Source organism: Acanthochromis polyacanthus, chromosome 23 (assembly GCF_021347895.1).
Source record: "Acanthochromis polyacanthus isolate Apoly-LR-REF ecotype Palm Island chromosome 23, KAUST_Apoly_ChrSc, whole genome shotgun sequence".
Taxonomy (NCBI): domain Eukaryota; kingdom Metazoa; phylum Chordata; class Actinopteri; family Pomacentridae; genus Acanthochromis; species Acanthochromis polyacanthus.
In genome coordinates this window covers 11,181,987-11,195,412 of record NC_067135.1, presented here as the reverse complement: position 1 = coordinate 11,195,412, position 13,426 = coordinate 11,181,987, and the positions used below count along the sequence as shown (strand labels likewise).

The 13,426-nt window shown below is 39.6% G+C and overlaps 1 protein-coding gene across 7 annotated transcripts in view; it reads right to left on the bottom strand.

Moving 5' to 3' along the window:
* The window catches only part of LOC110962602 (adhesion G protein-coupled receptor L3-like), a 266,798-nt gene that overhangs the window by 130,863 nt on the left and 122,509 nt on the right, over positions 1–13,426 (bottom strand). For all 7 annotated transcript variants that reach the window (XM_051943682.1, XM_051943683.1, XM_051943678.1 and 4 more), the window contains one exon: positions 5,343–5,452. In XM_051943682.1, the coding sequence (XP_051799642.1) occupies positions 5,343–5,452 (110 nt within the window). The remainder of the gene's footprint in view (positions 1–5,342; positions 5,453–13,426) is intronic.

Here is a 13,426-nt window from a genome sequence, read left to right as displayed (position 1 = left end):
AAGGGTAGATGTGGTGGATGTTCTGGTGGAAAGCAAGCTGTCAACAACAGAAAAACTCTTTCAACGGCCGACCATGGCAACCCGGGTCTGTATGTGCTTCCTTGTGCGACAAGTCGGAGAATTTGAGAGGCCACCGAGGGGCTCTAAATGCTTCATTACCGCCGAGGAAGAACGCTGGGTGTGTAGGAGGGAGTTGTGTTGACCTGTTATGAGCTCGACCTTTGGGAGGAGCTGTTAAGTTACTCTGAAAGAAAGACGGAGCAGGCGAGGGAGGAAGGTTTTAATAAGGCACTAACAGAATAGACAAGCAGATCTCTGCTGAGGAGTCAAGGTGAGAGGGTGGGGCGGAGATGGATGTCAGCTATTGGAGCACAGTCATGTTTATGAGTCATCGTAAAGGGTCAGTGCCTGGAGGTAGCCTTACTAATCTGTAAAGTGCATGGGGGAGCATGCAGAAGGAAAAAAATAGCAGCAGATATGAGTGAGCGTAGCCTTATTATGATTTACAGGGGTAAACACAAGCACATTCTATTAGGTAGTTATTTTTTTTAAAATGTGTATCAATTTCATTTTCCTCACCGATGCTCGTATCAAGTAATTATTCAGACAGCAGCTCGAATGAAAAATATGATGGATCGCCTCGTGCTGTGACGCCGCCACGTAATTGTCGTAACATTTTTTGCTCCCCATTACAACTGATGGAGCGGATCAAATCGCAAATTAATAAAATCAATATTGTGTCTGCGGCATGTGTCCATCGATTTCGCACACTCCTCTGCCATTATTTACGGCCGATCTGACTGTGCAATGTCGGGCTTAGGAAAAGATATGGAGAGGGGGAGTGACAATATATCCTCAAAAAATGAAGAAAAAACAGAATCAGCTCATCCCCAAAGTAGAATACAGATAAAAGCTGTCAGTGAAGGTGGTGGAGGAGAAAAAGAAGAGGAGGGGAGGCAGCAAAATAAAGGGATGTATTGGAGGAGGGGGGCAGTGAGAGCACTTAAAGGACAAAATGTAAGTGAAAGTGAGGGAGACTTGGAAGAAGAAAAAGAGTATTAAGACCGAGAGAGAGAGCTTGTCAGTGGAATACAGAGTCAAGACTCCACCAACTGAAAGGGAGTTGAGAGTCATGGGTGGCTGCTTCTCTTATTAAACACTCAAATCCTTCAGTCGGTTTCGGGAACTCAGTGAGGAGACTTGTGTTAAAAGACCATCTACAATTGAGCTGCCATGTCTCCATCCATACCTCAGTGCCAATTAACACACAAACCCATATTTTTGCTATTTTTGAAGGGGGAAATTTTCAACATGGTATGTCTGTAGCCATAATCAATCTCTAAATGTGGCTCATTCTACCCAAAAGAATCTGATTGCTTCATTTGGGAGGTAAGAAGATCTTTTATCGGCATGTCACAGATTAATTCATTCACACCCTGCTATAAAAATCTCAAAATCCATCCCCGGTGACTGCTTGTGATTGCACTTTACCTCCTCACTCAATATACAAATAAACGCCTACATGACTTCTGCTATGTTTATGCATTGCCAGCATAATTTTTTATCCTATCATGGTATCTGGGAACAGTCCATAGCTACACCACGCAAGGTGCCCCCGTATTCCTCCCTTGTGGACCCATAATAAGAGGCCTGGATGTTGCAGCAATTAAGCTGCCAGAAACCAGAAAAAGTCTCCCAACGTTATGGGAATGCTGTCATGTTTCCACTTATGCCTTTTATTAGTCACATTTATTGCTTTAAAAAAGGTATTAGGGTAACACTGAATGGAAACGCCACAGGTCCCCTGGGTATCGCACAAGTCCCATCGGCCGAGAGGGCAATTGCATTGTGTCACAGGGATCTGGACAGGACAGGAAAACCAATCGTCTGGCCTGGGTGGTAGCCTTTTTATACGGAGTCATAATGTCTGACTGTGTGCCTCGATATGATTTTAGAAAGGTGACACCAGTAAAATAAAGTGAATGTAATGGAAACAGGATGGGATGGGACTGGAAATTTCATGATATTCAACAGGACTGGCAGGAAACCAAACTTCCATGTTGAACAAGCAGGATTTTTGTATGCAGCCACAATGTGGGACTATATCCACATTCTTATATATATATATATATATATATATATATATATATATATATATATATATATATATATATGTATAGGCCATCAGGATCAGATGACAGATGACAGGCCATCAGGATCGGAATGAAAAAAAATAAAAGAAATAACTCCTGTATCACCCTCTGAAGGGCAATAACTACAATCTGATCTCCAAAGTTCACTTTCTGCTAAACAACTCACTTCTGCCCATCCCATTTTACATCACCCACCTGCAGGCATAGGTGCAACAGGGTCATTAAATTAGTCTCCATAAATCAGTCTCTTTAAAAATCCAGGGATCATCGTCAGTTGAAGGAAAATGGACTAAATCAAAAGATCAGTCTCGTAAATCAGTCTCATAAAATTTACTAAACTATCAATTTGGAACACTGACATTACAGAAAGTGACTGGAGGAGCAGCGTCAAAGTAAAAGTTGAACTTAAATCACAGATATGAATGAAAAGTGGAGTCCTTGTGGTACCTTCGTTGGCCTTGCTGCTGTTGTTATGGTCCTCGATGTTGTTCAGTTGCCTCTCCATTAAGTACCTGAGCTCCACACAGACTCCAATTCCATCAACTTGGACTACAGCTAGCGACGGTAGTCCTTGTTCTGCTAAGAAATGGAAGTCCACTCCAAGAAAACAAAGAAGCAAGTGGGAAACTGGTTCAAGTACCTCCAAGCTGAGCTCACAGAGGCTGCAGAGTAGAACAAGGATGCCATAAAGTCCATCTGTGATGAAATAACGGAAAACCATCGCCAGCTGCAATTCAAGTTGATGGCATAGGAGCTTGTCCACGAGACGAGAAACTCACTGAAGAAGCAGCAGAATAACATTCACAACAATGACATAGAAGTCAATTTAATAGACAGAAGAGAACATGGTGGATGAAAAAATAACTGTGAAGATTTGCCAAAGAAGCATAGGTAGTAAAAGCAGAGACTAAAATCAGTGAAAAAAAGATGCAGAAGTTGAAGTTGGGTTTAGGGATGCACATTTAAATCAAATTTCTTCATTGATAGTCAGTTGTGTTGTAAATGAATGGTGGATATTTTGTTAAAATAAATACAGTCCCATATGCTAACTGACCGTTCCTTTACAACGTGATATACGATGCAGAAGCGATTTGGATGCATGAGCCAGGCAGCTGTAGGAACATCACTCTAGAAGATTCTGATTCATACTCAATAGATCGACTCTAGCCGGAGGTCATTAATTGCCACATAACTCTCTGTCATGGTGCCCATTGCTAGCTAAAATCCCCAGAATGCTTTCTGATTTATTGCACATAGTTAGGGATAGTTTCATTGACTCTTTTCTTGGGTCATTACATTATTAAAAAGAACTGCAGTCTTCTATCCTATTAAATAGTGAGAGACTCCACCTGGTGGTGCAATCAGGTATTATAGCTAATCTACACGACATTCATCCTGCATCTTCTGCCTTAGCAGTTCACATATTTTTAATTGGTAAAATTTTAACCAGCAATTAAAATCTCTAATTGGGCCTTTGTATCAAGTCAAACACACGCACAACTACATCAACTAAATCGGTGGGGAGAATTGGGAGTCAGATTGTGGATTGTGATTCTTCTCCAAAAGAGAGCAAAATGTTCTTTTGCTGAGATCACCCACCCCATCTTACCATCCTTAGCAATTTCCAATTCAGTACAGGGCTTGCCTTCTATCTATTAACCTTTGAGGACAAAATGTGCCAAGATTGGCATGCTAAGTTGAAAATTCAAGAAGATGGAAAAAAAATAAGTCCATCTCGGTTCGTCCAGGGAACATTCTTTGGACACAATGGCAAAATATCGGCAGATTGAAAAGCAGAGCCGATAGAACTTGAAAGCAACCAACTGTCGACTAATTAAGGCTGGGTTATTGTATATTGCAGCACCTTTAGCTGGGTCACTGTTTTACATGAACACCTCTGAAAGACTCCACGGGTGGCTGAAATGGCGAAATGTTCATATTACAAAAAGTCAGGTATAAAAGAGCCATTTGCCAGCTCGGGATCACAGGTAGAAAAAGGCTTTCACTTCACAACATGAAAGCTCCCGTCAGACAGACCACTGAGGGAGCCATGTAAGGACATCAAATGTTAAAAAGATGGTTTTGATTTGAATTTGAATAACTAGAGTTTGCTTCAGTCCAGCGGCTGAAGACTACACAGTTAAATGTCCGTGACCAAACATTTCCAGTTTGATATCATTTGTGACAAAGCCAGAAAATGTCAGGGTTTCTGGCAGGCATAATTACTGTGACTTTGATGTTCCACTCCAAAGGTCATTACAAAACAATACCTAAGGTCACGCTGCAGTGTCCGAGCCACTTCCTCTGACTTCACCTGGACTTCCTCTCTGCGTGTTCATCCTGTCACCCCATGCTGAACCTTCCCTTCCCTGCCCAAATGTTTCCACTTAAGTGATGTGAAACCTGTTTTTCACCTGCTGCACTAATTAAATAATTTTTATTTATTGCCCCTTCAGAGATGCCTCGGCTGTCTGAACATTAGCCGTCGTCCACTGAGCTGAACTGAACCGCAAACATTTCATTTCGATGAAAGTCAAATCGGCCTTTCTTTCTGCGACGCAAACTGAGACTTGACATGATCAGACATGCCTCCTCAAAGATATTAAAGTGCTGTGAACTGAGGGAGCTGATGGGAAGGTTGTGACAAGTACCATCGACAAAATGAAATGTAGCTAACACTGTCTCTGACTGAATGCATTAGCAGATTTTATTCCTTTAAGGATGCCATAACACCCTAACCCTAACTCCCACACAGCTGCATTATTACAGGTATCAAATCCACATTAACCACTCCAATACTGTAGCTCTAGATCTTTTCTCATTAATAAATTACACAACCAATATCCCACAGAAGATGGTACTCATCTGGGAGTCTGTTGATATTATTGATATTGTGAAGTAAACGAAGAAAGCTGCAGAATTTTGCACATGCAAACAACACTGTCGATAACATTTCCTGTCCTCATGTAGCGTGTTATGTTTGTCGGGATCATGTGTCTTCCCACCCACTGCTGAGTCTGTTCTACTAGACTGGATGACACGTTTGAGATATATTTGAACATTTGGAACATTACTAGCGCTTGCACACTGACTGAGCTGCTGATGAGTCATCGCTGTTATGAGAAAAAGAGAATGGGCGAGAGGTATTAGGAAGCATTTGAGATAGTGCAGGAACTGTGGAATACGTACTGTAAGGTACACATTCATATTGGACCTCCAGGTATTTGTAGGTTCCTGGGCATGGGTCTGGAAACACGTCAGGTCCAGCCACAACAGCACACTGGGTCCTGTTATTACATCTGCAAGCAGAGGAAAAAAATACACTCCGTTAGAAAAAAAACACAGCAATCTTGTTCTTCTGAGTGGCCACAATATACAGTGGAACATTAGCCAGATGTCTAGCATGTGGGTAATGAAGTAGAAAGTATTTAATTCTGTAGCAGAGATTATGAAGATTACAGAGCTCCACGGTTTATGAAAACAACTCATCCAGTTGCTTGCCTTAAATCTACGAGAACCGAGCAGGGTTTCTATATTTGGATACTTTTAAATGGATATATTTTTCTTAAAAGCAGGTACAGTTTAATTGTCATGGAAAATAGTGCTAATTGTGTGGAAACAGTTGGAAATGCCTTTGCAAACAGAAAACACAGAATATTGTCATTTACTTGTCAAGGAGAGTCTAATGAATGACACATTGCATTACAAGAAGGATAGGTTTCACTGTTTTTTTGAGTTTGAACCATCACAGTGGTGAATAAGATGCAAAAAAACATTATGGTTTGGGGCTGCTTTCACCATTGTCGAAGGGAAAATTAATTCCCAAGTTTATCAAGGCATCTTACAGGATAATGTCAGGAGGCCGAACTCAGAAGAAATTGGGCGATGCAGCATGACAATAACCGTAAAGATTGAAGTAAATCCTCAACAGAACAGCTTCAAACTAAGGAAAATCATCTTATTTGGAGTCAGAGCCCAGACGTCTACCCGATAGAGATGCAGTGTAATGACCTTAAGAGAACCCTTCACACCAGACATCCTGAGAAAACTGCTGAGCGAAAAGAGCTCTGGAAGGAAGAAGGGTCCGCAATCCCTCCTGAAAGTATCAGGTTTGACTGGAGCTAGAAGAAGTGATTGTTTGAGGCTGTTTGCTGCCAAACGAGACTCAGACAGTTTGTAAATTATCGGGTAACTTGCTTCTTCCACAAACACTGAATTTTTAATGGGTACAAGTCAATAAAGCCCCAACAGATTACAAGTGTTTGTGTAATTTTAGCTTCAGCAGTGTATGAATTACATGAACATTTGATGACTATTTAAGTTAAAAAAAACATACTTTTTACTGTCACAGAGCACTGTATAACCCCAGCAGGTGGTTTATAAGTCATATAATCAACTTATGTATCATGAAATTTAGAAATAAAATAAAAAATAGACTCATTTAGATACCATCCTGATCAAGGCAAACCAATCTGGCTGCCTTGGAGCAGGATCATACTCCAAACTTTATAATAACAGTTCAAGAAAACAAACTGTTCAAAGATATCCCTATAAAATACTGGTATAAATCATTCATTAAAAAAATATAGCAAGAAGACCAACAGCAGAGCAAATATGGCTAAAAAGATCCCTGTGGAAACATAAAATTTGGCTTAATATTCATCTGCATTTGGACAATAATCATGCATCACAAATCAGACACAGACAAGTGTTCACAAGCGGTATTCTGCAACAAATTAATAAAAACAGGTATAAAAGGGACTTGAAACATGAATGCATCTCCTTTATAGTTGTCTGGTTTCCTCCCTGTTCACCACCCAGGCTGCAAAACTGGATTTGGAATGGAAATTTACCTCCACAACAATCAATATTGTACTCGTGCTAGGCAGACATTCAACTTTTCTGGTTAGAAACTTTGCATAGTATGCCGGCAAAATGGCTAATCGATGGAAGTTGTTCTGTAACTTGTCAAAAACGCACATAAAAACACCACTTACTAGTAACATTACTGATTTTTAGTATTTTTTGAGAAAGCTAAATGTCTGTTTTATTTTATATTCTTTAACTCATTATGTTATTACTAGATTATGTGTTATTAGAGATGATTACTGGATAATTATTTTTTTTACCATGTATTTATGGGCTAATATTAAGCTGTAATGTTTTGGGTGATTCTGTTTTAATTTGTTAATTGTATGTAAATAGAGAGACTATTTTTGCAGCGAAACAACAGTGAAAACAGTAAATCTTGGTATTCTGAGGGAGTCATGTGACATGATTAATGTTCAAAACTTACCAGTTTTTTGGGGGGTTCTGGTGGTTCTGTCATGAGAAAATGTATCTTTCTTTGGATAATGTTGAATTCCTGTGTTTTAATGTCTTTCCAACTTTAACTGTGTGTCATTATGTTATTGCTGGATTATACTTACTATAGGTTATTACTGGAGTACTACTATGTTATTATGAGTTATGTTGTTACCAAACTGAATGTTTATTTTATTTAATTTGCTAATTGTATCTAAATAGAGAAAACTGATTTATTGCCACTTTTAATAACAATAATAAAGAAAGCCAAGAATAGTAGAAACATGAATCTTTGTGTACTGAAGTAGAGCTGCATGACATGTTTAATGTCCAAAATTTATGAAGTTCACCAGTTTTTTTTTAAAGGTCCAGGTGGTTCTGTCATTGGCAAATTCATCTTTCTGCAGAGGCGTCATCATGGACCTACCAACAGGCTTTAAACCATGCACAGGTTACCCTGTCATTACTCCATGATGGATGGCAGTGGCGGCTGTGGAGAGGAGGGTGGGGGAGCACACACACACAATCAACTGAGTGCGAAATCAGCTCCAACGTGAAATGCAGGTCTTCATTAAAAAAACACAATTATGGTGCCGGAGGTGTTCTCATGTGCCATTTTGTTTTTGGCAGTCATCAATCAAAGCCCCACTTCATATGCATGGGGAGCATAATAGCAACACTAATCTCTCGACATTAACTCTTAAACATTTTGACAGGTATTGATCAGTGAGAGCTCTGCATGTGCTTGCAAAATTTAAAAAATGTAAAAAAAAATATAGGGCAGCCTTGATTTGAGGATCGCCATCCATCGAATCCATACTCATTTACGCTCTGTCATTATCTTGCAATATATAAAAGGTATTTATTCCTTTTCGCAGTGTAAGTCCTGTGAAGGTCAAGGCGGGGTCTGACACAATGATTCATATGCCACAATTAAAGGATTCTCTACACCTTAATTAACATTGATTGGCTGCCGACTAATCAATCGAACCAGTGAGGGACAAGCATAAAAAAAGAAAAGGATCCCATCTCATTTCAAGCTAATGAGATATGGTCTGCAGACTCTCTCCCATGTGAGCTTTATGGGTTCATGAACTCGCCATCATCCATCCACCGCTCACTCACCACCATCAGCCGGCTGCCCATGAAGAGTTAATTTGCAAGCTGTAAATGCCAGTCAAATAAATAAAGGGGTCAAGCCTATGAAAGTGAGAAACAATTATCCTGGCGGCCTTCTCATCTCTACACACTGATTATTTTTTTCTTTACTATAACTCCTGGTATCTTCTGTTTGGAGCTGAGGGGATATTGTAATCAGTGGGTAAGAACACGGGTTAAGATTGGGTGTCACATAGAATTACAAGTGAGAGGGATAGAAGAGAGGTTGGAGAGCAGACACAAATGCTTGAATGTATGGATGGATTTAACATATAGCTGCACCTGTTTGCTATTATAAAGCATTTCAACGAACGACAGGAGTGGATTTTTGATGTACAGATGCTAAGTTAAGCAAATCTGGAGTTTTTAATCATACCGCGGTTCATAATAACTTCCTCTAGAGGGATTAAACATCAAAATGTGTATTTAACGTGGATTGCAAACTTAATCTCAGCCTTAACATCTATCTTGACCCATTTTTTTCCAAATCCCTTTCATCACTGTTGTGCTTTTTTTTTATTATCAGTTTGTGTCCTGAAGGCAACCCTGGACATTGCGAGGGGAAAAAATAAGGCTGAGATATAATTACAATTAAATGTAGTAAGTGCAAATCAATGGCGGAGTAGGGAAGGGAGGGGATCGATAGCAGGGAGAAGCTGCTTGCGCCACGTGCCGCGACGACTTCACAATACCAATTAGAGGGGTAATCAGGATTTCATCAGACACTTGGCTTTGATGGAGGCCTTTGAACTAGCAGGGGGATGGATTTGGCGTGATCGAATATGCTGTTTACAGATGCAAAAAGCAGCTGCTGCAGGAAACGTCACAAGCAGACAAAAGGATGCACACAGAGCGCATGAATTCTAATCTTTCTATCAGATGTGATTTCAAAATAAAAGCCCAGGATTTTCGTATTTGGTCACAAAGCGCTTTTTCTCCTGCCTGTTTTTTTTTCTCCTGTTCCCTCGTCTGCTGTTTGTTATAACTGGCAGATTAGAACTCAGACTGCCAGCTGACGAGGGGAGATGTGGCACAAAGCACCAGAGCTCTATGTAAGCACAAACTGTAATCACTATAATCGCCGGCTGATCCCGCTGCTGCCTCTGATGACAGTAAGTGGGTTGAGCCTCCCCCCACTCCTCAGTCTATTGACCACTGACACGGGACAAATAATAAATAAATGAATCGATGAATGGACGGAGGAATAAATGAATCAGTGAGCGAAAGGGAAAGCGAAGCAGACAGGCAGGGACAGTGCAGCTGCCGTCAAAGCTAGACAGATTTGTCCATATTGGAGAGTAATAAAAGAGAATTGGTGTGCACCACTGTTCCCTTTCAGAACTCAAGTGATTTATATCAGGAGGGAAATACCAACCGAGTGGAAGGAGAGAAAGGTTCGCCAGCTTTTAAAAGTTCAGGAGAGGAAGAAAAGGAGGAAAAAAAACACTTTGCTGAATCTGCTTCCAGCACGCCAAAATTGCTCTGAGTCATTTTCCATAGAATCCATATCAAAGAATTTCGCCTGAAGTAAGTGAAATAAGAACAGAGACGCTTCGGCTGCATTGAGGGGACATTTCGGAGTTCCTCCACAGTTCATATATATTTGATGAAATGGTCCCTGTCAGGGAGCGCAAACTCTTCATTTGCCTCACTCCCACTCTGGTGTGTTAAGAAGACAAAAAGATGCACGAGGTTCTTTAAACGAGTGTGTGCCAAGACAAAGTGCATATTGTTGGTTTTATGTGTACTCTCCAGTGTGTGACTCTGTGTGCTGTGTACACACTTGTGTGTAAGAAAAGGAGGGAGAAGAAAAAAGTGACGGACGGGTCAATATCCCCGTCACTCTGTTGGGACCCATTACGCCTTAGTGATGGTCTTCGCCACCCACGGTCGACTTCATTCATTATCTTTCCCAGCTGCACGCCGCAGCATCCATCTTTTCTCATTCAGCCTGTCTCCCGGTGCAGCACACACAAAGAAAACAACCTTTAAACCTCCCATGAAAGCCTCAACATTCCAAACAGAAGGAAAGCAAACAGACTCGAACATTTGGATCCTGACTAAAACCAAGAAGTGGTAAAAGGTAATAGCGACGTGACGATTAGTGTAGTTCCATGACAGAAAGAGGAATTATCAGTTCAAGTCCCTGCGGAAGCCTATTCTGTTCACACAGAGAAGCTTGTTAGGGAGCAAATGCATCAAGCTTTCTGCTGCAGAGCTTCTATAGAAAAATGTATTCTTTTACAATTATTTGGAGTTACTTCAAGGATCCCCAAAGCTGGGGATTAGTGTGATCAAATTTCTATGAAACCAAAGCGCTTCCTGTAAACTCTGGGGTATAACAAACAAAAATAACAGGGCTGGACTTGCAACAAAAAGCAGCCTGGGAATTTGGTGCACTGAATTCATGAGCGTCAATCAACGAATCCTGAATTAAAAATATGATTTTTTCACTTTTTTTACTTTCGCGTTTTTTTAAAAATCTATTAATTTTAATGCAACAACTTGACTGAACTCAGTCATCTGAATGATGTATTGTGCTCTTACTGACATCCAGTAGCAAACCGCTAATTGGATCAGTGCTGCTTTCTTCTTCATCCTTCCAGAGTCATATTCACCTGTTTGCATAGAATGTGGAGTATTTTACAAATTATTTTCATCACTCAGCTGGCTATCAAATACTTTATTCCTTCGAGGCTATAGTGTGAAAGAGCAGTTAATCCAGAAAAAAAGGATACAATTTACAGTTCTTTTATCCATTTGCAGTCAAAGTTCACAACCATTTGTATACACTTTAAAGAACTGTACCATAAACTTCACTGGAACTCTGAAATGGTCAAACCTGCAGAGAGACTTCTAATCCCCAAGGCTAACAACAAACACTTTGTTGCTTAGTTATTTTGATTAGCTCATTCACAGCACACAGATTGACAAAGCAGCTGCTCCCTGCTCACTCCTCTCTGATGCTTCTGTCTCATCGCCACCGTCTTCGTCATCACCTGCAGACTGCTTCAATAAATCAGTTATATCATAACACGGTTCTTCTTTCTTTGGTGTGGCTTCTCTGCATCATCTGCTGAAGGTGGTCTCTTTTGATCCAGATTACAGATTTAACAAGCAAAATTGTGTCAGCTAAAATTACATATTGAATATATGTACATAGGTATAAAGGCTACTGACACTGGGGTTAGGAAAAAGATACCAGTCCTAATAAGATCATTGATCCAGATCATTGAGAATCAGTCTGTGGAGTAACAATAACATCCTGATTATATTTTTTCCCCCAATCAGTCCGGTTCCTGTCATTTAATATTTAGTCCCAATCCAATTCCGTTTTCAAAGAGAATATGGACTTCAAGTATAACACAGTTAAAATCAATCTAAAGCATATGTTTGACAAGTGAAGAGTTCATTTCCAAAAACAGGTAACTCCGTTTTCAGAAAACTATTTTTTTCATTGTTTACTTGAGATAATAATAATAACACTAATAATTTATGTTTTCTCTATTTTGTCATGTATTTTTCTACTGAGTCAAATCCACTCATTTTCAGTTTGATTGATATTATCTCAAGTAAACAATTAAAAAAAAGTTTTCTGAAAATTTATCAAAACGGAGTTATCTGTTTTTGCAAATGAACGCTTCAACTACTTAGCTCTGCAATGCCAAAAATGGCATTTCTGCATCCAAGCTGTTCATTAATGATACATAGCGGATCAGAAAACTTGTTGTTGTGGCTCCATAAGCTTCAAAAGATGGAGAAATTCAAAAGTATCAGAAAATATATTGCAAATTAGTTGTAGTATGTGGTTTGTACCCACAGGTGGAGGTGTTCAACGCTGTGGTAATGGGAGAACGTGGACTCTCGGCGTAGTTCATGTTGGCAAACTGAGAGCATTGTGGCTTGTAATGGACACCATGACAAAGACTTCTGTATCGCCTTAATAACCTCCGGACAGAGCTTGTGTGTTTAAGACAAGCCTGGATCAACTAGGATAGTGACAGTGTTCTAGACAAATTTAATCAATAGATTCATCTTGAAAATAATTTGAAGACTAACTGCTAAGAAAGTTGTTAGCTTTGTTGCAGGCTGGAATTCATGTCGACAAAATCAACAGAATAAAATGAGAGGCATTTGCATGAATCTATAAACCCCTTCATCAGAAAAGTTCTAAGAACAAACATACAAATTTGCCACCATTATCACTGCAAGCTATATTTGTATTACAGGAACACGGAAAGCTTGACACAGTACTAGCAAGTAATCATGTGTCCACCGACTAAATGCTGATGATCATTGATGAGGTAAATTATTCAATATTTTCCACCCTAAGTAATAAATAATAGTTGCAGCTATTTATAGTTTCATCATGTCCCCATGTATGATGACAATAAAGCTATTCTAGCTATTCTATTCTAGCTTCATGCAACAAATTGTGCCTTGTTTTACATAAACAAAGGATCAAGTTTGTGCTGTTACTGATTACTGAATAAAATGCCATTACGACATCCTGAATAATAATAGTGTGGTAAAAACCGATATATTTATGTCATCTGTCTGAAAATTCCTGAAAAAATTTTGAAAAATTGTGAAAAGGTTTATTAGCTTAACTGTGTATAGCTGCATCTATAGTTAAACTACTGTGTTGCTAACAACTAACCAGCTCCATAATAGCCATCAGGATTTACTTTGTGAAGTTTTTCTTTAACTTCCCCTAAAGATTTTCCATCTTGGTGGCAAAATGTGGATCCCTTTAAACAGAAGAATGTTTTGAAGCTCACAGGTTCAGTCGAAGGGTGACAGAGAACTGT